The 20,507-nt window shown below is 51.6% G+C and overlaps 1 protein-coding gene across 1 annotated transcript; it reads left to right on the top strand.

The window, feature by feature from the left end:
- Positions 1 to 16,580: 16,580 nt before the first annotated feature.
- Positions 16,581 to 18,991, top strand: LOC142471450 (E3 ubiquitin/ISG15 ligase TRIM25-like). Its single transcript, XM_075578252.1, has 2 exons — positions 16,581 to 16,647; positions 17,976 to 18,991. Exons 1-2 carry the CDS (start codon positions 16,581 to 16,583, stop codon positions 18,878 to 18,880), a joined length of 972 nt encoding a protein of 323 aa, XP_075434367.1. The 3' UTR covers positions 18,881 to 18,991.
- Positions 18,992 to 20,507: the final 1,516 nt, after the last annotated feature.

Genomic DNA, 20,507 nt, shown 5'->3' with positions numbered 1-20,507 from the left:
TAACTGCTGGTAGTCAATTAACAAACACCACCTGCCTGATTAGATTGCTTACAAAAGCCTGTCCTTTTGGGACAGGAAAGGGGACTCCTTAGCTCACGTGTGAGCTGAACTTTGGAGACAGAGCAGAGGTTCTTGAGTCTCCCAGGAGAGACTGACCAAGAGAACACAGATCTCTGGAGCTGACAAATAAGACTTCTAAACCTGGATGCTGACATTTTCTGTGCACACACGGGTGCGGTTCCAGGAGAGCAGAGAAGCTTCCCCTACAGCAGCCAGCTAACAGATAAGACTTTTTATTAACAAGACTTTTTATATCTGTTCATTTCATGCTATGTGTTTGGGGCTGGGAGACATGCTTAATTAAGGGAGTTGTGAATTGCATAGTATTTCACTAGAACCACTCCCAAGTGAATAGAAGCTTGGTTTCCCCCTTGTTTGGATGGTTTCCTGATGTTAAGGAAAAGGCACAATAAAGCCTTGTTATACTTTCACCTTATAAAAGTCTCCATTGTGTACCTCTGTGAGCGTCCGTCTACAGAACCATGTTAAAAATGGTTTTTGAAGCAAAAAGTGGCACTGTGTGCTCATTTGCATATAATTTCCTAGAATCCCTTGCTGCAGTGGAAGTGCTGTGTGCTGGGTGATAATGGTGAAAGGCGGGGTTGCAGACCTGACTGAGACATGCAGATAAGCATACAGTTGTATATATATATATATATATATATATATATATGTATGTGTGTGTGTGTGTGTGTGTGTGTGTGTGTGTGTGTGTATATAACTCACACGGCCATGTGTAGGTACCTGCATTAAATGGTTATGTCTTGATGTGGCATGCAGGCTTAAAAATGCTTTGGCAGAGAATGGGAAGGATCGGTGGTCCATCCGCTCCAGAAAAAAGGTAAGAACTCACCAGCATAGAGGTTAAACATACTACTTTATTAAGCTACATAAAAAAACAAAAAACAAACAGCACAGACAGACTCTCCCACGCGTTTCACGCCCACTATGGCGCTTTTTCAAGGAGTACAGAGAAAGGGGAGGCCCTGGGTATTTAACACACTCCCCATCATGCAAAACAGCTGTGATGAATAACCAATTAATTCTGTTTTGCAGAAAGAAAAGAGAAGACCAGAAAGAAAAAGAAGACAACAGAAAAAAGAACAAAGTGATTAACTGTGAAAACAGACAATATAACATAAATAAATTGAATAGAAAAATAAACATGAAAAAATGAAAAATAAATAAATAAAATTGCATAAATAGTGTTGGACAAAGATTATTCCTTTAGCTAGATCCTAGTCAATTGATAGAACATCCTATCATATCTCATACAAAATAACTGGCCATATAAAAAAGCCTATCAAGAGGAATAGGTGCAAAGTTAACCCATTCATGCGTGAATACAATTGTACACACAAAGCTTCAAAGGATAATTCAATGCACATACTTCAGGGGAGGAATATACACTAGAAAAAGGCAATCAATGTCACTAACAATTCCGATCAAAAGACAGTACATCAACCTGGCTAAAGATATATATTAGAAGGTAACACTGGAGTCTGTATACATGCACCACAGGGGGAGGCAGATAGTGGAAGGGATGAAGAAAAAATGCACTAATGTAATAACTTTTATTCAAGCACAGTCTAGACGTATAGACCACTTGTATTACAGTGCAATGCTATAAAAAGCTCTTCAAATCCCAGTCAATATTTAACCCATTGTGTACTAAAGTATTAAGTGTGAATATCCAAAATGCCTCACGTCTATGAAGCAAGTTAACTCTATCTCCACCTCTGTAATGCAGCTTGACAGACTCCAGTGCAACACATCTGAAGTTCAACAGACTTCCTTTTTGACATGTATCAAAATGTTTGGAAACCGGGTGCAACTGATCTCTTTTAATAATTAATCTCATGTGCTCGAGTATGCGTTGCTTTAGTGGTCTCGTAGTTAATCCCACATATCGTTTGTTGCAACCGCACATGAGCATATAGATAACATGATCAGTGTTGCATGTAATGCATGACAGTATTTTAAACACCCTAGTATCATCAGACCCTGAAAACTTTTTGGTCTTTAAAAGATATTTACACATTTTGCAATGGTGACAGGGATAGCAACCGGTAAGATTAGGAAAAAATTCCTTAGGTTTAGAGATTAATCTAGGCACACTTGGGGATATTAAATTACCCATTGTTTGAGATCTTTGAAAGACCACACGAGGATCGTGGGTCGCCATGTCTTTAAGAAGAGGGTCAATGGCCAATAAGTGCCAGTATTTGTTAATAATCCTTTTAATGTCATACGATTGGTTGCTAAACCTGGTGATGAAGAACGGTGGCAAATTGTTATTTTCTTTGTTACGAAGTGTACTCTTTTTTAATTTTGTAGATGAAACAGTACCCCGCACTTGGACAAGGCATCTCTACAATGTGTTTCTATAGACAAGCCACTGCCAATCTCACCCTTGTTCAACGTGATGCACTTAGAAGCATTCAAAATAATAATAATGCCATTATAATTAAAAAAGCTGGCAAGGGAGGTGCGGTAGTGGTGGTTGACTATGATTATTACATTAAAGAGGCCCTGCGCCAGCTGGGCGATCAGGATTCATATGTATTATTAAAATCTGCAGTCTCGTTGACAAAGGGCGACGGCCCGAAACGCGTTCGAGATTTTTAACCTATCCCATGCCATGATGTCTACCATGGAATAAAGGACTTTTAATACCGGTATCTAGCCCCCTCATTGCTGCAATTGCTGTGCTCCGTTTTCTTCCGTGAGGATATTCTGCTGTTGCCTGTCTCAACGTGATGCACGCCGTGGGATTCACCGCACAAGACAACTCTCCACTGTGAGTACTCCCATTCGCTCACTACGCTTTGGGTGTAATACATTTTGTGTCTTCTCTCCAGGGGAACGTCACATACTGTGTACTGGGAGGTCAGAGATTTGTTACTGACTCTCACCAACAAAGCACAGTTTCCCCACATCTTAGGAGATATGAATAGAGACACTGTTCACATATATATTTGCAGAGAGTGGTGTTTCCCTGTTCTCCTCATTTAGAGGTTGTATACTAGATGGACGTCTAGAGATTCCCTACAGCTGAGCACGGTGCACTGGGAACGCTGTCTCCTAGTATCCACAATTATTAAAATCTGACCCTACTATTGCCTTTTCACGTGAGCTCGATGCACTTTTGGATTTAGGTAAAATACTTCAAGTTTTGTCAGTCAATGAGTTTGATTTTTTGAAATGTAAATGCCCTGTTATTCCAATCTTCCATCACTTACCTAAAATACATAAGTCTCTCTTGGCTCCACCCGGAAGACCTATTGTGTCAAGCATCGGGTCTCTAGGTGAGAACCTTTCAATTTATGTTGACCATTACTTACAGCCTCTGGTTTCTGCCCCCCCCTCTTATCTTCTTGATACATCTCATGTACTCTCTATATTTTCAGATTTCACCTGGGCACCTCATTATTTATGGGTCACATTAGATGTGACCTCACTTTACACCAGTATTGCACATGCACATGGTCTCACTTCGGCACGGTTCTTTTTGGAGACACGTTCTGATCTTTCACCAGCACACATCACTTTTTTGTTAGATAGCATTTCTTTTCTTTTAACACATAACTATTTCATGTTTGCGGGGAGTTTTTATCTCCAAACACGTGGCACAGCAATGGGAACATGCTTTGCCCCTTCCTATGCCAACTTATTCATGGGTTGGTGGGAACAGCGCCACGTGTTTGGGGATGAAAACCCCTTCAGACATCTTATAGTTACTTATCACCGGTACATTGATGATTTGATTTTAGTTTGGAAGGGCACCATCACTCAATTGCATGCCTTCATTTTACACCTTAACAATACCTTCAATCTTTCATTCACAGCCCAGCACCATTCACAGCCCAGCACCACCACCATCACCATCACATTTCTTATCTTGATATCTGTCTTTATGTTGATTTAGATATGAGAGTACATACAGACATTTATAGGAAGCCCAATGCTCAATGTGTGTGTGTGTGTGTGTGTGTGTGTGTGTGTGTGTGTGTGTGTGTGTGTGTGTGTGTGTGTGTGTGTGTGTGTGTGTGTGTGTGTGTGTGTGTGTGTGATGCTCCCTCCCAGTGTGTGTGTGTGTGACTGTCCCTCTCACAATCTCTGTGTGTGTGTGTGACTGCCCCTCTCGCAGTCTCTGTGTGTGTGTGTGTATGTGACTGCCCCTCTCCCAGTCTGTGTGTGTCTGCCCCCTCCCACTGTGTGTGTGTGTGATGCCCCCTCCCAGTGTATATGTGTGTGTGTGTATGTGACTGCCCCTCTCCCAGTCTCTGTGTGTGTCTGCCCTTTCCCACTGTGTGTGTGTGTGTGTGTGTGTGTGTGTGTGTGTGTGTGTGTGTGTGTGTGTGTGTGTGTGTGTGTGTGTGTGTGTGTGTGATGCTCCCTCCCAGTGTGTGTGTGTGACTGTCCCTCTCACAGTCTCTGTGTGTGTGACTGCCCCTCTCGCAGTCTCTGTGTGTGTGTGTATGTGACTGCCCCCTCCCAGTGTCTGTGTGTATCAGTGGCAGTGTGTGAGACTGTGTGTATACAGACAATAACCCAGTCAACCATCCGTCAGTTACCCACCCACGTGTCCGTCAAACATGTCAGTCAGTCAGTCACCCACCCAACCCCCACCCACTTCACCCACACTCTCTCTCTCTATCACCCACTCTCTCTCTCTGTCACCCACTCTCTCTCTCTCTGTCACCCACTCTCTATCACCCACTCTCTCTCTCGCCCACTCTCTCTCTCTCTGTTCTCTCTCTCTGTCTCGCTGTTCTCGCTATCCTCTGTCTCGCTGTTCTCGCTGTCCTCTGTCTGTCTCGCTGTCCTCTGTCTGTCTCGCTGTCCTCTGTCTGTCTCGCAGTCCTCTGTCCCGTCTGTCTCTCTCTGTCCTCTGTCTCTCTCTGTCCTCTGTCTCTCTGTCTGTCACTGTCTCTCTCTCTCTGTCACTGTCTCTCTCTCTGTCTGTCACCCACTCTCTGTCTTATCTTAACTGCCGTATACCTACACCGAAATAACCTATACTGCTTTCTTCCAGATCTGACTCAAGTTTCACACGGGAGGCATCGTGTGGTGTACCTCAGCCGTAAGTTGCTCCCCAGAGAGGTGGCATATGCCACCATTGAGAAGGAGTGCTTGGCCATTGTGTGGGCACTAAGGAAGCTACAGCCTTACGTGTATGGGCGCTCCCTCACCGTTATTATGGACCACAACCCCCTGAGTTGGCTACAGAGGGCATCAGGAGAGAATGCTAAGCTATTACGGTGGAGCTCGGCCCTGCAGGAGTTTCGAGTTCACGATCCAACACAAGAAGGGTAGTGAACACGGCAACGCAGGTGGGATCTCTCGTCAAGAATACCCATCGGAACTTGAGTTCTTCAAAGGTGCCAACGGTGCCCCACTTCCCGTGAGGGGCAGTGGGCCACAGGGCACCCATTAATAAGGGGAGGTGCAGCGGGGGAGGGGGTTTGGCCCGGTATTAAAGTGGTTACACCCCATTTGGCCACCCCCTGCCCTCACCTGGGAGGTCAGGGGTTAACTGGAATGATGTCCAGTACTGTGTTTATGCCCCTGCTTCAGCACCAAATGTGTATCCCCCTGTGAATGTGTATTTTCCCCATCTCCGTGTTTGCACCAACACCTACACTGGGATCCAGTCGGGAGGGAAAGGGTTGATGTTAATTTTGTGTTTATAGCCCTTTGTTCCTTTTCCCGCCTTTGCAGGCTCCATTTTGCAGTCTCTCCATAGGTCGCCATTGAAGCCCCATGTAACCCTATGGAGATTCCGACGATTTGCGCCTGATATCGCAGAAGACCTGCAGATGGCGCCCGAGAGGAGGAGCGGCGGTTCCCCATTGAAAGTGAATGGAGTAATGCATTTCAATGGGGATTCCTCGACTCTGACCTCCAGGAACGGGCTGGCAGCCAGCCAGACCGCAGAACCGCAAAAGCGGGAACTACACTGGCGACACACTTTATTCGAGCTCGGCTAGTCCCACGAATTCGGGTATACCCGGGTGTATTGAGGTTTGTGACTGTTTTCTGCCCGAGTGCATTGAGGTATTTTCCAAGCAGGGATTGAAGCATTTTATTCCCGCTGGCTGCAATACTGCACAGTATATATATATACTGCATTACAATTCATGAATTTATGCCATCTGGTAGACACGTGAAGCATTGCAGCCTATTAAATCCTAATCATTATCATTTAACAGATCAGCCGCCCGTCAGCCAGGCATGAACCCAGGCTGGGAAGGCAAACGCAACGGGGCTTGTCAGAGGTGAGGAGCGGCGCATTCCAGGTATCTGCCAGGTACATACTGGGTATTTGCTCGAATAAAGTGTGTCGGTGCAGTATGTCTTAAAAGAGCTTTGATCAATCCCCGGTCAAGTTCGCGTTCAATTGGCGTGGGAAACTTAGGTTCTAGGGCACCCAGGAATAAAATTCATTTTGCCCCTAGACCCTAGGAACCCCCTCACTCGACCCCAACCGGGTCCGACAATCAATGACCCCGGTAAAGGGTCGCACTCGCTACGAGGGTCGCACCATTGACTCTAATGGTGGAGGTAAAAGCCGCGAGGTAAAAAAACGGCTAAGTCAAAATGTGCAGGAACCTGAAATCCATAACTCCGGTTCTGTTAGGACTAGAGGGCCGGTATGTCCATGTAGTCATAGTTCCGGCATGACTGCATGGCAAATGCCGACCCTCCCCGAGCAAAAGAACGGAGTCGGGGTAATGGTTTAGTTTGGGTTTTTGCCATTGATTTCAATGGCAGAGAAAAGCCACTTTTGTAAATGTGCCTTTAAACTGTATTTTTGTAACTCCGGTCCGGTGGGTCGTAGCGAGCTGAAACTTGGCCACCATGGAGAGTCCCCTCCGGCATGAGGATCTGGCATTTTTCAGCCCGCTCGGCCCAGCCGAACGGATTATTTTAATATGTTTAGATATTAAGAAATGTATTGTCTTTGGGGTCTGGTATAAAAGCCCGCGAAAGATACTGGTTCTGCTATATGTTAATGCTCAGGGGGGGGCGACCAGTTGTCTACAACAGGCCCCCTGATCAAAGGCTTCACTACTCTGATTGTGTATACAAGGGCGGAGAAACGCAGAGCCTGAGTGGTTTGTAAGTGTTGTAATTCACACTTGCAGACAAAGGCTTTCCTGGCCAGATACACGTCTGGTAGACTTTAAGGCGCCCTTTCTTTAGTGTGGGGATAGGGAAATGAGACCCCAAGTGAAGATTGTGCGCATGTGCCAACTAACTGGGGGCATGGTCCAACAATGCTTCCCACGTTAGCTGGCAAAAGGGGATTGGGTGCAGGTAATTGTTAACCAATACCTGGCACCCAATGTTAGGGTATAGGGCTTGAATCCCATATAAACGAGTGTAAGCCCTATGCCCAGTGTCTTCGTTACTACATCTACTTGTTACCTGATGCCTGAATGAATTGCCAATCCCGTTCCTGATTGCTTCATTGTCCAACCCCTAAGTAAGTGCTATATTCTGTATGTTATTTGTGCAATCTTGTGTGTTCACCTTTTTCAAGGAATAAACCTAATTTATCATATCTTAGTCGTGTTCAATTCAACCCAGTGATGTTTGTGTATATTATAACCCTGCACAAGCTCCCGTGACACTCTGCTCCAAACAAATCTCAGATTCATCTATACTCAGAGGTCCCCTCTCCTCCGTAGAATTAGTCTTATTGTTCATAGAATAGATAAATAATCTTGATGGTCGGAGCTGTAAATCAAAGAGAAGGGAACAGAGAGAGACAAGACAACAGAAAATAAAACAAAAACAAAGCTCCAACTTGGGCTTCTTAGGGGACCATGGATTGTAGGCTCTTCTGTCGGGTAGACCCTCATGGGCTCCGATGAACCCTTCCAAGGCTTGGTGATCGGCAAATAGAAATCACCTATAGAACATCTCAGGTGTTCGGACGGTTTTACTTGTTCACTCCTCGGGTACTGGTTCCCTCAGCTAACCCATCATCCGAGCTATTTTTCTGGGATTGGCCCTGTTGGTCCGTTCTGCGCTTGGGCTCCAGACCCAGCGCCGAGATAAAAACTGGACACTCCTCCGGATAACGCAGCGAGGTCTCCTTGGCTTACGATAAGGCGTAACGGAAAGGCCCACCGATAACGAATTCCCATTTTCCTATAAAATCGATGTTACCGGTCGTAACCCTCTTCGTCTGTCTATAGTCATCCTTGACAAGGGTCGTCATATCTTGGACCCAGCGCTCGGTGAGCTCTGCCAATTAACAATTCGCTGTCTTCTAGTTGTGGGTACAATTGAGAGCAACAACCTTTTAAGTTAAGGCTGCAGTGCCTCCGCAGTCACTGACTCTGGGATGTGGCGGATTCGCAAATTTTGTCTACGCTCCCCACTTTCTAAATCGCCCAGATTATCTCTCATGGCTCTCACCTCCTCGTTGAGCCTCAAGACTTCGTCGTCCGTATTCCCTTGCTTTTGCAGGGAAGCGTCCATTTTGGATTCCAGATCCGTAGTTCTTCTAGCCAGGGTAGAGATTTCAGGTTTCAGCCCCAGCACTGCTTTATCCAGGCCAGACTGAAACATGGACTGTATATCCTGGGGCAATTCCTGTCTTGTGATGGGTACGCCACTCTCCTCTTCACCCGGCTTCTTCTCAGGGCTTAGTGATGCGCTCCCGTCCGCCCCCCTCAGGTGCCATCTTGGCTTTTTCCTCCCACAGCCACGGGCTGTTTGTGCCCCAAACGGGACAAATCTGGTGCACTCGCCTTCCTGTCCTTCACAAGTGACATGTCGGGTGGTTCCCCCGTCCTCTGCCGCTATTCTGACTCCGCTACGAGGTGCCGATCGGAGGCTCTGCGTGTAAACAAGCAGCGGCATGCACGGAGCTCCTCAGCAAACGTGCATGCGCTGTGACATCACGTGCGCGCCCCCGCATCAATACTTATTAACCCCGTGTGAGACACACTGGGTCAGCTTCATTGTAACGTCACGTAAGCAACTTATTACTTACAATTAGCGCCATTATCTGCGGGCGGCAACAGCAGCCATCAGTTTAGGTGGCATATAGGGGGGTACAGATGTATTACCCAGTGGGGGCAAAGGGAATATAATGCCAATAACCCTTATACCCCAATCCCTGTGATATGCACATCGCCCGCTCATACTATTCCCCAGGGACCTGTATCCCCGAGATACAGTACGTTATACCTGAGAGCCCTCTGCTGTGTATCCGTAGTGTGCTTAATGTTTCAGTGTATATGTGTGCCTATTCAGCCCCACTTATTCTACTTATTACTTATAATAAAGTGTTTTAATAATCCAATAAACGAGGGGCAATTAATATATTTACTTGTTGGGTCTACAATAGGTTCAGTCCCTGAACCAGTCCTGTTACACCTGACACATACTTTGACCAGAGGAGGGGGCGCTGTAATGGTTTCTTAGGTCCTGTTCCTGCTTTGGTAACAATACCTAAATTCTCTGTTCCGATTGCAGCCCTCTTTCTTACGCTCTGGAGTGACTACGGGTACTGCACACACCTGTGGGCTCCAGGAGATCTAAGCCTCCGCTAACTGTGAGCCTGGGGTTTTAGTTATCTTATTGGCAGCGCCTCCACTTACCCAGGATCCCCATTGCGTAAGATTCCCCTGGGTAAGAACAATAGCAACACAAGTATGATTGGAACTGTTACTGTAACGTACGGGTAACCCCTTATTGCATATTCATGGTAAGAACACATATAACACATCAATCAACCGCTTATACTCTAACACTAGTGGCTCGGCCACTCTCATAAGGAGAAATGTCTCTGTCCCGTCACCGCGTGCCCCCACACCGTGTCCATGTAACTATGTATATAGGCTCAGTCCTTTGGCCACTCCACTTAGTGTCCCCAAAGAGTGTTCCCTAAGGTGGGATCAGCGCCTGTTGACCGGTCTTGGTGCACTTTGATAAATACCTTCCGGTCACTGTGGTGACCGGTAACAACTTCAAAAAGGATCCGCCGATCCAGCGCCTGTGTTCCGGTGTCACGGTGCTCAGCGGCCTTGTCCCAGACGAATAGCCGCAACCTCAGCTCCGCACACTTTGTCCCTATCTGCTGTACAGTAAGGGCTGATGTCGCTAGCACTACAGGCCGTCCCTGCAGCACCACAAGCTCCTGTGACTCAGGGAATATCCTGGGGCCTACGGGGAAGATCTAACCTATGCAGGTGGGTCACGGACCCCCGGCACCCACACTACCTCTTCCCTTGCTCCACCGGTGCCCTCCCATTTGCTACCTGGCGTCAGGTGACCTCGCTAAGGCTCCTGGGAGTTGTAGTTACTGGCTGAGCCTCTTCCTTATTGGCCAGTCGTTCGCGCGCTTGCCCTGCGCATGCGCGATTTCTCTCTGCTCTGACAGTGCTCCTTACTATTGTGCAACAACATGTCGGCGCCCTATACTGTCGTGCCGCCGCGGAACCTTACAACACTCCTTCTGGAGGCACGCTGCAGCGAAGGGGAAGCAAACTAAAACATCCCTACACGATGACTCATGTAGAGACAGATGGGGATACTATAAGCTCCCGGGTATATAGTCGAGTGTAGATTTTATTACGTACGTTCCTCTCAATGCTCGTTTTACGTGTAACGTTTATAGGGCAATTCACACGGCAGCTTAAGAGATGGCACTGGTACGTATAAGAAGTGGGTACGATGTCTGTCTCATATTTTTATTCCTATTGTCCTACTATTGCTATTTGTATTTTTATATCACTTTACAAATAATTGCCTGGTCTCCCGTGACATACAGGACTCTCATTCCTCATATTGTATACTGCAGCCAGGAACTTACAGGGTTAATAGTCTGAGTAACAAACTCCCCGCCCCTGTGTGCTGAATAACAAGAGAATTTAAGTTTCGTTTCCTGTTGCTGCTTCCAAGCATGGCGTCTGCTGGTCTGAGAGAGGAGCTAACCTGCCCCATCTGCCTGAGCATTAACAGCCTAGAGTGCCTACCGCGTGGTTTGCCTCCCCACCCTACAAACTTAGACGACACAGTTTTTTGTGGAAGTAAAAATGGTCACAGCTTTATTGTTTAACAATACTACCAAATAACTGTCAGCCATAAACTTAGTCCTTTGTCGTCCCTATTCTCGGTATCTTCCGGAGGGAGGAGCCCTCCTCCGCCCACCCTATTCTACCGTCAACCCGGGAGACACACTCTCCGCCGTGATGGACACTCTCGCCCCTTACTCACGGCCCCGTCATCCGTTCACCCTGGGTCCCCCTTTTCATGGCCGTCTGGGCCTACCCGCATAGGATAGAGCCCAGCTACCTAAGATTGGTGCCAGGGGTACAGCGACCGACCGCCTGCGTCGGCGCCTCCAGCCCGCACGATCTTTTCAGGGGGACCGTTACCTGGCGGCCCATCCGTATTGGGTGGAGCCCCATTTCGGGTATTTACGGTGTCCCTACGATGACTGGCCTGACAGTTCCGCCAACGCTGTAACGATGGATCTGCTAACAGATTCATAAGAAATGGTTATACACAACACAACATTCTTCATGGGATGGGTGGGTGGGAAAAACAAGATTAATGGACACTGCCTACCCGCAACGGGTTTAAATAGCCCGCCCTCCTCCCCTCCCCTCCCCTTGCTGCGAGCGCAACTCCACGCTGCCTCGTGGTGAGGGGGAGGGGAGGGGGCAGCTAATCCCTGCAAACCCTGGAGGTCACGGCGGCCATTATGAGGGCGCCGGGCCCATTTTGGATCCTCTGCCCTTTTTAACAGCCTAGAGTGCCTACCGCGTGGTTTGCCTCCCCACCCTACAAACTTAGACGACACAGTTTTTTGTGGAAGTAAAAATGGTCACAGCTTTATTGTTTAACAATACTACCAAATAACTGTCAGCCATAAACTTAGTCCTTTGTCGTCCCTATTCTCGGTATCTTCCGGCGGGAGGAGCCCTCCTCCGCCCGCCCTATTCTACCGTCAACCCGGGAGACACACTCTCCGCCGTGATGGACACTCTCGCCCCTTACTCACGGCCCCGTCATCCGTTCACCCTGGGTCCCCCTTTTCATGGCCGTCTGGGCCTACCCGCATAGGATAGAGCCCAGCTACCTAAGATTGGTGCCAGGGGTACAGCGACCGACCGCCTGCGTCGGCGCCTCCAGCCCGCACGATCTTTTCAGGGGGACCGTTACCTGGCGGCCCATCCGCATTGGGTGGAGCCCCATTTCGGGTATTTACGGTGTCCCTACGATGACTGGCCTGACAGTTCCGCCACCCGGAGGACCCATTAAGGCCACTTACTGGGGACTCACCCCACACACCAAGCTGTGACCCTAAACCCTGGCTGCTGATCGCTTGCAAAGGCCTGCGCATGTTATCCATAAAAATATCCAGGCCCTCGTCTGTTGGGTGCACCCCGTCCTTCCTGTGCCAGCTGCGCCCCCTGTCTTCGAATTCCCCATGCTTCACCGTCAGCCCCCCACAAGAGAGGATGAAATTACGGATATCTCTGTTAACTTCTCGCCTTGCCTTTTCTATGCCGACCCAGCTGCGTGCCCCCCTCCATACCAGCCGGGGTATAATCTCCGACCAAATAATGACTGTGTCGCCCCAGAGGGCTTTAAGTCTGGCGCAGTCAGCGCGTATCTGGAGGATTAAGTCTAAAGACTTGGTGGCCACCATGTCGTTCCCGCCCAGGTGGATCATTATCACGTGGGGCTTCCTGCCATAGACTGCTAGCGCGCTTGTGATGGTCGGCACCAAGTCTCTCCAGCGCATCCCTCTCTTACCCAGCCAGCGTATTTTCATGCTCTCTCGTGGGATTCCCAGCTGCAGACCCAGCGTGCTCGCCGCCCGCTCCCGGGCCCAGAACATGAAAGAATGACCGATCAGCCAGACTTCCCGCGCTGCGCCTGCATCGCCCACTGTGAAGACAGAAAACATGTTAGAAAACCGCCCGATCATCTAATTACCCCCTTGCTTGGACCTAATGTACCCTTTGTAGGCGTTTGACTTCCACCTCCCCAGTTCCTTAATCTGTGCTATAGGCAGCCCCCGCTCGTAGGCTACCGTTGCCGCCCCAATCCGAAACGAGTGGGTCCCGAAATTGGTGGCATCTATGCCCCCTGCCTCCAGGCAACGCTTAAAGATCCTGTTGAACTGAAACTTGGTTAGGGGAGTTGAATCTTTATGTGACAGGAAAACCTCGCCCCCTTGCGGTCGCTGCCTGGCATAGCGCTTTGCCGCCCTCACCGGGCACACCCTCCTATTCTCGTGCCGTCTCAGGTGCACCCAGGCCCCTTTCCCTGCTTGGTCAGTTTTTGACCTGTGTATGCGGCATGCTACTGTCTCCTCCCCTATGATCGCATTTCCCAGCAACAGGCCAGTGTCCCTGCTGGTTTTTGACGCTGCTACCAGTTCCCCTACTCTAAAGGCTCCAAAAAAGGCAAAAGTGAAAGCCGCTTTAAATAAGTTTATTTCGAACGGTCCTGCGCATACTGACTGCTGCCTTGTTCAAGCTTTGTAACCTCTCCACTGTTACCGGCTCCCTCTTATCTCCCCGCTTGCGCTCCCCTCTGCCCCACCCAATCAGTATTCGCCTGAGGAGGAAATCCTTGGTGATGTCTGTCTGTCCCCCCAACTTCAGGAAAAAGGCGATACCCGCTAGCGTACCACCCGCCTTAGCCCGTGACATGCCCGCCCGCTTCTGAGTACAGTAAGTAAGAAATTGATTAGCTGATGGGTTCTGCTAACCTTACCACTCCCCTTGGAGGCCTTCCTGAAACTGCGCCATTGCCGCCATGCGTTGTTATACGTCTTCCACGTGCGGGGGGCTAGCGATTGCTGCACCAAGGCCATCACTCCCTCTGCCCTAGGTGGTACAGATAATTGGGGCAGGTCAGACCTCTTTCCTGCGCGTCTGGGGCTGCCCGCCTAAATGCCGGCCAGTTAAAGCGGGATAGCGCGTCTGCGATTACATTAAGCTTCCCGGGGATGTGCTTTGCCTTAAAGTTTATGTTCCCCAGCATGCACTGCAGGACCAGCCTGCGCAATGACCTTATCACTGGTGGTGACGTGGCCGATAGGCCGTTCACCGCGTCCACTACCCCCAAATTGTCTGACCAGAATATTATATGCTTGTTCGCTAACTCCTTGGCCCATAACTCTGCCGCTACTACAATGGGGAACAACTCCAGGAAAGACATGTTCTTAGTTAGCCCCGTCTCCACCCAGTCAGCTGGCCATGGACCCGCACACCACTCCCCTCTAAAGTATGCCCCGAACCCGTGCCCCCCTGACGCGTCAGTGAATAATTGCAGGGCGTCGCTGGTCTCGCCGTCCGTAACCCACAGCCTTCTCCAATTAAACTCCCTGAGAAAAAAACCCCCCATACCTCCAGGTCTGCCCTAAGCTCCTTGGTGATTCGGATATGGTGTTGGGGCTTTTTTACCCCCGCCGTGGCCCTTTCTAACCTTCGGTTAAATATCCTGCCCATGGGGATTACTCTGCAGGTGAAGTTTAGCAGACCCAGCAGTGACTGCATTTGTTTCAGGGTCACCTTCCTGGCCTCCCTGACCTGACCTAGGCTAGTTCTAAGCTTCCTGACCTTGTCTGCGGGTAAGCGGGATTCCCTCGCCAGCGTGTCAATCTCTATACCGAGGAATGACAGAATTTCTGTTGGGCCCTCGGTTTTCTCCTCTGCTATGGGAACCCCCAATTCCCTCATGATCCCCTTAGTACTCTCCAGCAAACTGTTGCACTGCAGTGAACCTGGGGGACCCACCAGCAGGAAGTCATCCAGATAGTGCGCAACTGTGCTAGTCCCCGTCTTACTGACTATGCACCAGTGCAAGAAAGTACTAAACGCCTCAAAGTAGGCGCATGAAATGGCGCAACCCATGGGGAGACATTTATCGATGTAATACGCGCCCTCAAATTTACACCCTGTGAATCTGAAGCTGCTGGGGGCTAAAGGTAACAGCCGGAAGGCTGATTCTATGTCAATTTTTGCCAATAGTGCTCCCTCCCCACATGTTTTAATTATCCCTATGGTGTTGTCAAATGATTGGTATTGTACCCGGCATAGCTCCGGGTCTATAGCATCATTCACCGACCCCCCCCCTTGGGTATGACAGGTGTTGTATTAGCCTGAATTTGCCCGGGTCCTTTTTTGGCACTACACCCAGCGGGGAAATAATTAACTGGGCGATAGGGGGGGATGCGAATGGGCCCGCCATACGCCCCAATTTTATCTTTCTCTATTTTTCCTTTAACTATGTGTCTGTGTGTTGCAGCGGATTTTAAATTCCGGCTAACACCCCTAGCTTGTACCACCCCCCCCCCCACTGGTATGTGAAACCCCTTTCTAAACCCCCCTTCAAGGAACCTTGCTTTTTCCCGGTCGGGGTACCCCCTTAACCAATAGCTTAGCCTGCTAAGGCTGACCGGTGTTGGGGCCTGTGTTAGGTGCCTCCCTTCCTCTCCCCTGGCTGCGGTTGCCCCGGGCTTTGAAGCATTTCTTAATGGGGTGGCTACCCCCGCACTGGCTACACACATGCTTGTACTTGCAACTCTCCCCCCGTTTGCAGTATAGGTCGTTAAACGCCCAACACTCCCCTTTGCTGCCTCTGCTCGCTGAGTGACTCCCGGGCCGACCGCCCGGCACCTTGCGAAAGGGCGCGTTACCCCCCTGTTTCGTGTTTCCCACTAGCGTCATCCACAATTCCATGTCCATCTTCCCCAGACTCAACCGTGTATCCCCCTACCACCTGCGCCTGAACTGCTCGTCATAATCCCGCCACGCTGACCCCCCGTGTTCGTCATGTATGTTCTGTATCACACTCATGTATCTCAACACATTATGCAGTTCCTTGGGATGCTTTGAAAGGAAACAGTCCCCGAACACAATGAAACCCATAACCCAGTTTGCGTTACTCCTCACTACCTGCCCTTTCTCGCCCGCCTCTCGCGCGCGTTGCCTCTCTGCTCGCCCCTTTACAGACAGCTTGAACATATCCACATACTTCCTGTTACCTATGTCTCTCTGTGTTCTCCTGGGCAGGTGTGTGTACAGGGGGCTAGTTTCGACTGCAAACGAATCCTCCCCACTGTGGGTGGAAGCCGCCCCTTTGTCTTTGCGCGCTTTGCGCTTTCCCTTATCTGTCCTACTCCGCTTTGCCGCCTTGCTCAACGCCTCTACCTGTTTCCTTATGCGCTTTACCCCTGGGGTCTCGTCGCTGTCTGCGCCGCTGCTTGCGTCTGACTCGCTGCTCGCTCTCTCACTATTCTCGCTGTCTGACCCCTCACCTGATCCTGCGGCCTGTGCACCTGGGTTACCGGTCCTGGGTCGTTTGGCGGCTGCACGGCTGCACGGCTGCACGTTTGGCGGCTGCACGGCTCCGGTTGCTGCTTGCCGGATCGGCGACGCTCCCCAGCGCCAATGGCGCCGGTGCATCAACCGGGGGAGGTGCCCGGGACACTGGAAGGCACCCCGCAGCCGGGGGCAGCGGGGCCGCTGTTGATGGATCCAAGGCTGGTGCCGGTGCGCCAGGAGCGTCTGGCGCGGGTGCACCAGGCGTCGGGGCGTGGTGTGTGGGTGCTAGCGGCGCCGGTGGGTATGGTGTGTAGGGTGCCGGTGCATGCGGCGCAGGGGCGTAGTGTGCCGGTGCGTACGGGGGGGCTTGGGACGCGTGGGCGTAAGGCGCGTAGGGGTAAGGCGCGTATGGGTACGGCGCGTAGGGGTAAGGCGCGTGGGGGTAAGGCGGCAGGAATGCCGGGGGTGGCTCTGCAGCGGTGGTGGGCTGGCTCGGCCCGGCCATGGGGGTGGTGGTTTGGTCCGCAGGGGGGGGGGGTGTTATGTATAGCGGGGGGGGGCGGTGCGCTGTGCAGCGGAAGGGGGGGGGTGGTATGAGCAGCAGAGGGGTGGTGTGCTGCGCAGAGGAAGGGGGGGGCAGGCAAGCACTGGGAGCATGGCTAACAGCTGCAGGGGGGGGGTGGATGTTGGCTGGGAGGGGAGGGGGGACCGTTTTTGCTGGGAGGGGGGGGGGGGTCATGGTAAGGGGAGCGGGGCCCAGAGCGGCAGGGAGGTGGTTAATGTCCTCTCCCATGAGGGGGGGGGAGAGCAGCCCTCCCCTCCCTGCTCTGCTGCGAGCAGGCACCGGAGTGAGGCTGGGGGGCGGAGCCAGCCTGCCGGGCTGCTTCTCTACCTCTCCGGCTGAGAGAGGAGCTGGGAGGCGGCTGTGAGTGAGGCTGGGGGGCGGGGCTGTGAGTGAGGCTGGGGGGCGGGGCTGGGAGTGAGGCTGGGGGGCGGGGCTGGGAGTGAGGCTGGGGGGCGGGGCTGTGAGTGAGGCTGGGGGGCGGGGCTGGGAGTGAGGCTGGGGGGCGGGGCTGTGAGTGAGGCTGGGGGGCGGGGCTGGGAGTGAGGCTGGGGGGCGGGGCTGGGAGTGAGGCTGGGGGGCGGGGCTGGGAGTGAGGCTGGGGGGCGGGGCTGGGAGTGAGGCTGGGGGGCGGGGCTGGGAGTGAGGCTGGGGGGCGGAGCTCGCCTGCCGGGCAGCCTGCTTCCTTCCCCGGCTGGGAGAGGGCTGCGGCTGCTGCTGTGGTGCTCCCTGCTCGGGCCACTGCCTCCGTGGGGCCGCCGGGCGGGATGTCCTGCGGTCGCGTGCAGGGGCCTGGCTGCTGCTGCTTCTCTGCCTCGTGCTGGCTGGATCCATGCTGCGGTCGGGACACGGTCACAGGTACCTGCAGGGAGAGAGAAAAACAAGATTAATGGACGCTGCCTACCCGCGACGGGTTTAAATAGCCCGCCCTCCTCCCCTCCCCTTGCTGCGCGCGCAACTCCACGCTGCCGTGTGGTGCGGGGGAGGGGAGGGGGCAGCTAATCCCTGCAAACCCTGGAGGTCACGGCGGCCATTATGAGGGCGCCGGGCCCATTTTGGATCCTCTGCCCTTTTTTATACCCAGCCTGTAACGCTGAGATGTGGGCATAACTTCTGCCAGGGCTGTATTGGGAGTGTGTGGGATTCCCAGGGGGGATCTGGACTTTATACCTGTCCTGAATGCAGAGCAGAGTTTCAGGAGCGTCCTGCACTGCAGAGGAACCTGAAGCTGTGTAACATAGCGGAGCGTTTCCTTTCTACTCAGCCGGAGCAGGAGGAGGCTGTGATCTTCTGCACTTACTGTGTTACCTCCTCTGTACCCGCTGCTAAAACATGTCTGCTGTGTGACGCGTCACTGTGTGATATTCACCTAGAGAGACACAGCAAGTCAGAGGAACACGTCTTAACTGAGCCAACCACCTCCTTAAAGACCAGGAAATGCCCCATCCACAAGAAGCTCCTAGAGTATTACTGCACTGAGGATGCTGCCTGTGTCTGTGTGACCTGCTGCGTGTTTGGGGAGCACAGGGGACACCTGGTGGAGTCGCTGAATGAGGCCTCTGAGAAGAAGAAGGAGAAACTGAGACATGTTCTGGAGAAACTGACCTCAGTGAGAGAGGAGACTGAGAAAAGGTCCCAGAGTCTGCAGGGACAGAAGAGAGACGTGCAAGAGAAAGCAGCCGGGGTAACAGACCGAGTTAATGCCCTGATTAGGGACATCAGGGCACAGCTGGAAGTCCTAGAGAAGCGAGTCCTGAGTGAGATCACCAGGTGGGAAGAGCAGGTTTCTCTCCGAGTCTCTGATCTAATCCAGCAGCTGGAAATAAAGAAGGACGAGCTGTCCAGGAAGATGCTTCACATTGAGGAGCTGTGTAACATCACTGATCCAGTAACTGTCTTACAGGGACGGGAGTCAGACAATGCTGAGGACAGAGAGAGGGGGTAATAAGGTCCCTGCTGTAGGGGATTTGGATGAGGTTCTGATCCCACTGACCTTACAGAGATTAGCTGATATTGTGACTGATCTAAAAGCAAAGAGCGGGTTCTGTGTGCAGGGGGATTCAGGCATATTACTGGATGTAAATACAGCTGCTAATACTGTATCTGTATCAGGTGACCTGAAAACTGCATCCTGGTCAGAAACAGACCAGTTACGTCCAAATACACCAGAGAGATTTGGGTATAATCGGGTTTTAAGCACCAGGAGTTTTTCCTCAGGACAACATTACTGGGAAGTGGAGATCAGTAAATCAGGGGACAGGGGGGTAGGGATTTCCTATCCCAGTATAGTAAGGAAAGGACGTCAGTCCCTCATAGGATATAATAAGAAGTCCTGGGGTTTGTACATGTGTGATAATGATTATTTAGTGATACATGACACAATACATACACAGATATATCCCGAGTCTCCCTCGCAGAGATTAGGAATATACCTGGACTATGAGGCTGGGCGGCTGTCCTTTTATCAGCTGTGTGACCCGATCAGACACTTACACACCGTCACTGCCACCTTCACTGAGCCTCTTCATGCTGCGTTCTATGTAAATAAGAAAGGCTGGGTCAGAATCAGGAGCTAGGAGTACTGTTCCCGGCCCAGCAGGGGAACCCATAGAAACAGTATATATTGTGTTTGTGGGTTTGTGTGCGCTCTCATTGGCTCTCATTGTCTCTCAGCTCTCCCATTGGCTGACTGCGGGGCGGGCCTTGGCTCTTATTGGCTCTCATTGCCTGACTACGGGGCGGGACCTTGCGGCAGCCTTGTGGAGGAGGGGGAGGGTTGTGGTTACCACAGATGTGCGCATTGATTGGTTGAATCATTATGATATCACCATTTTACACGGGATTCTGGGGCTTGTAGTTCACGGCTGTAACTAAAATTGTAACAGAAGAGAAGTAGGACTACAACTCCCAGAAGCCCCTGCAGGCGAGAGAGACCACATGACAAGAGAGGCCAATCTCAATCAGTGCAGTTGTGGAGAAAGATAGAGACAGAGGGTGAGTAACTGGGAGAGACATCACAGGCAGACATGTGGGGTGATTGCACACACAGACAGGACCCACAGCCCCTCACATCTGTCCCTCCCACTGCAGGGGGACACAGACAGGACACACAGCCCCTCACATCTGTCCCTCCCACTGCAGGGTGACACAGACAGGACCCACAGCCCCTCACATCTGTCCCTCCCACTGCAGGGTGACACAGACAGGACCCACAGCCCCTCACATCTGTCCCTCCCACTGCAGGGTGACACAGACAGGACCCACGGCCCCTCACATCTGTCCCTCCCACTGCAGGGTGACACAGACAGGACACACGGCCCCTCACACCTGTCCCTCCCACTGCAGGGTGACACAGGCAGGACACACGGCCCCTCACACCTGTCCCTCCCACTGCAGGGGGACACAGGCAGGACACACGGCCCCTCACATCTGTCCCTCCCACTGCAGGGGGACACAGACAGGACACACGGCCCCTCACACCTGTCCCTCCCACTGCAGGGGGACACAGACAGGACACACGGCCCCTCACACCTGTCCCTCCCACTGCAGGGGGACACAGACAGGACACACGG

The sequence above is a fragment of the Ascaphus truei genome, chromosome 20 (assembly GCF_040206685.1).
Source record: "Ascaphus truei isolate aAscTru1 chromosome 20, aAscTru1.hap1, whole genome shotgun sequence".
Taxonomy (NCBI): Eukaryota; Metazoa; Chordata; class Amphibia; order Anura; family Ascaphidae; genus Ascaphus; species Ascaphus truei.
The sequence above is the reverse complement of the archived record's forward strand: the minus strand, read 5'-3'. Positions and strand labels throughout refer to the sequence as shown.

What these genes read in the sequence shown, in the direction of transcription:
- LOC142471450 (XM_075578252.1), top strand. Translation starts at nt 16,581, where the DNA reads ATGGATCCAAGGCTGGTGCCGGTGCGCCAGGAGCGTCTGGCGCGGGTG. An exon ending in GCACCAGGCGTCGGGGCGTG is followed by an intron (nt 16,648 to 17,975) that starts GTGTGTGGGTGC and finishes GGCCATTATGAG; the next exon opens with GGCGCCGGGCCCATTTTGGA.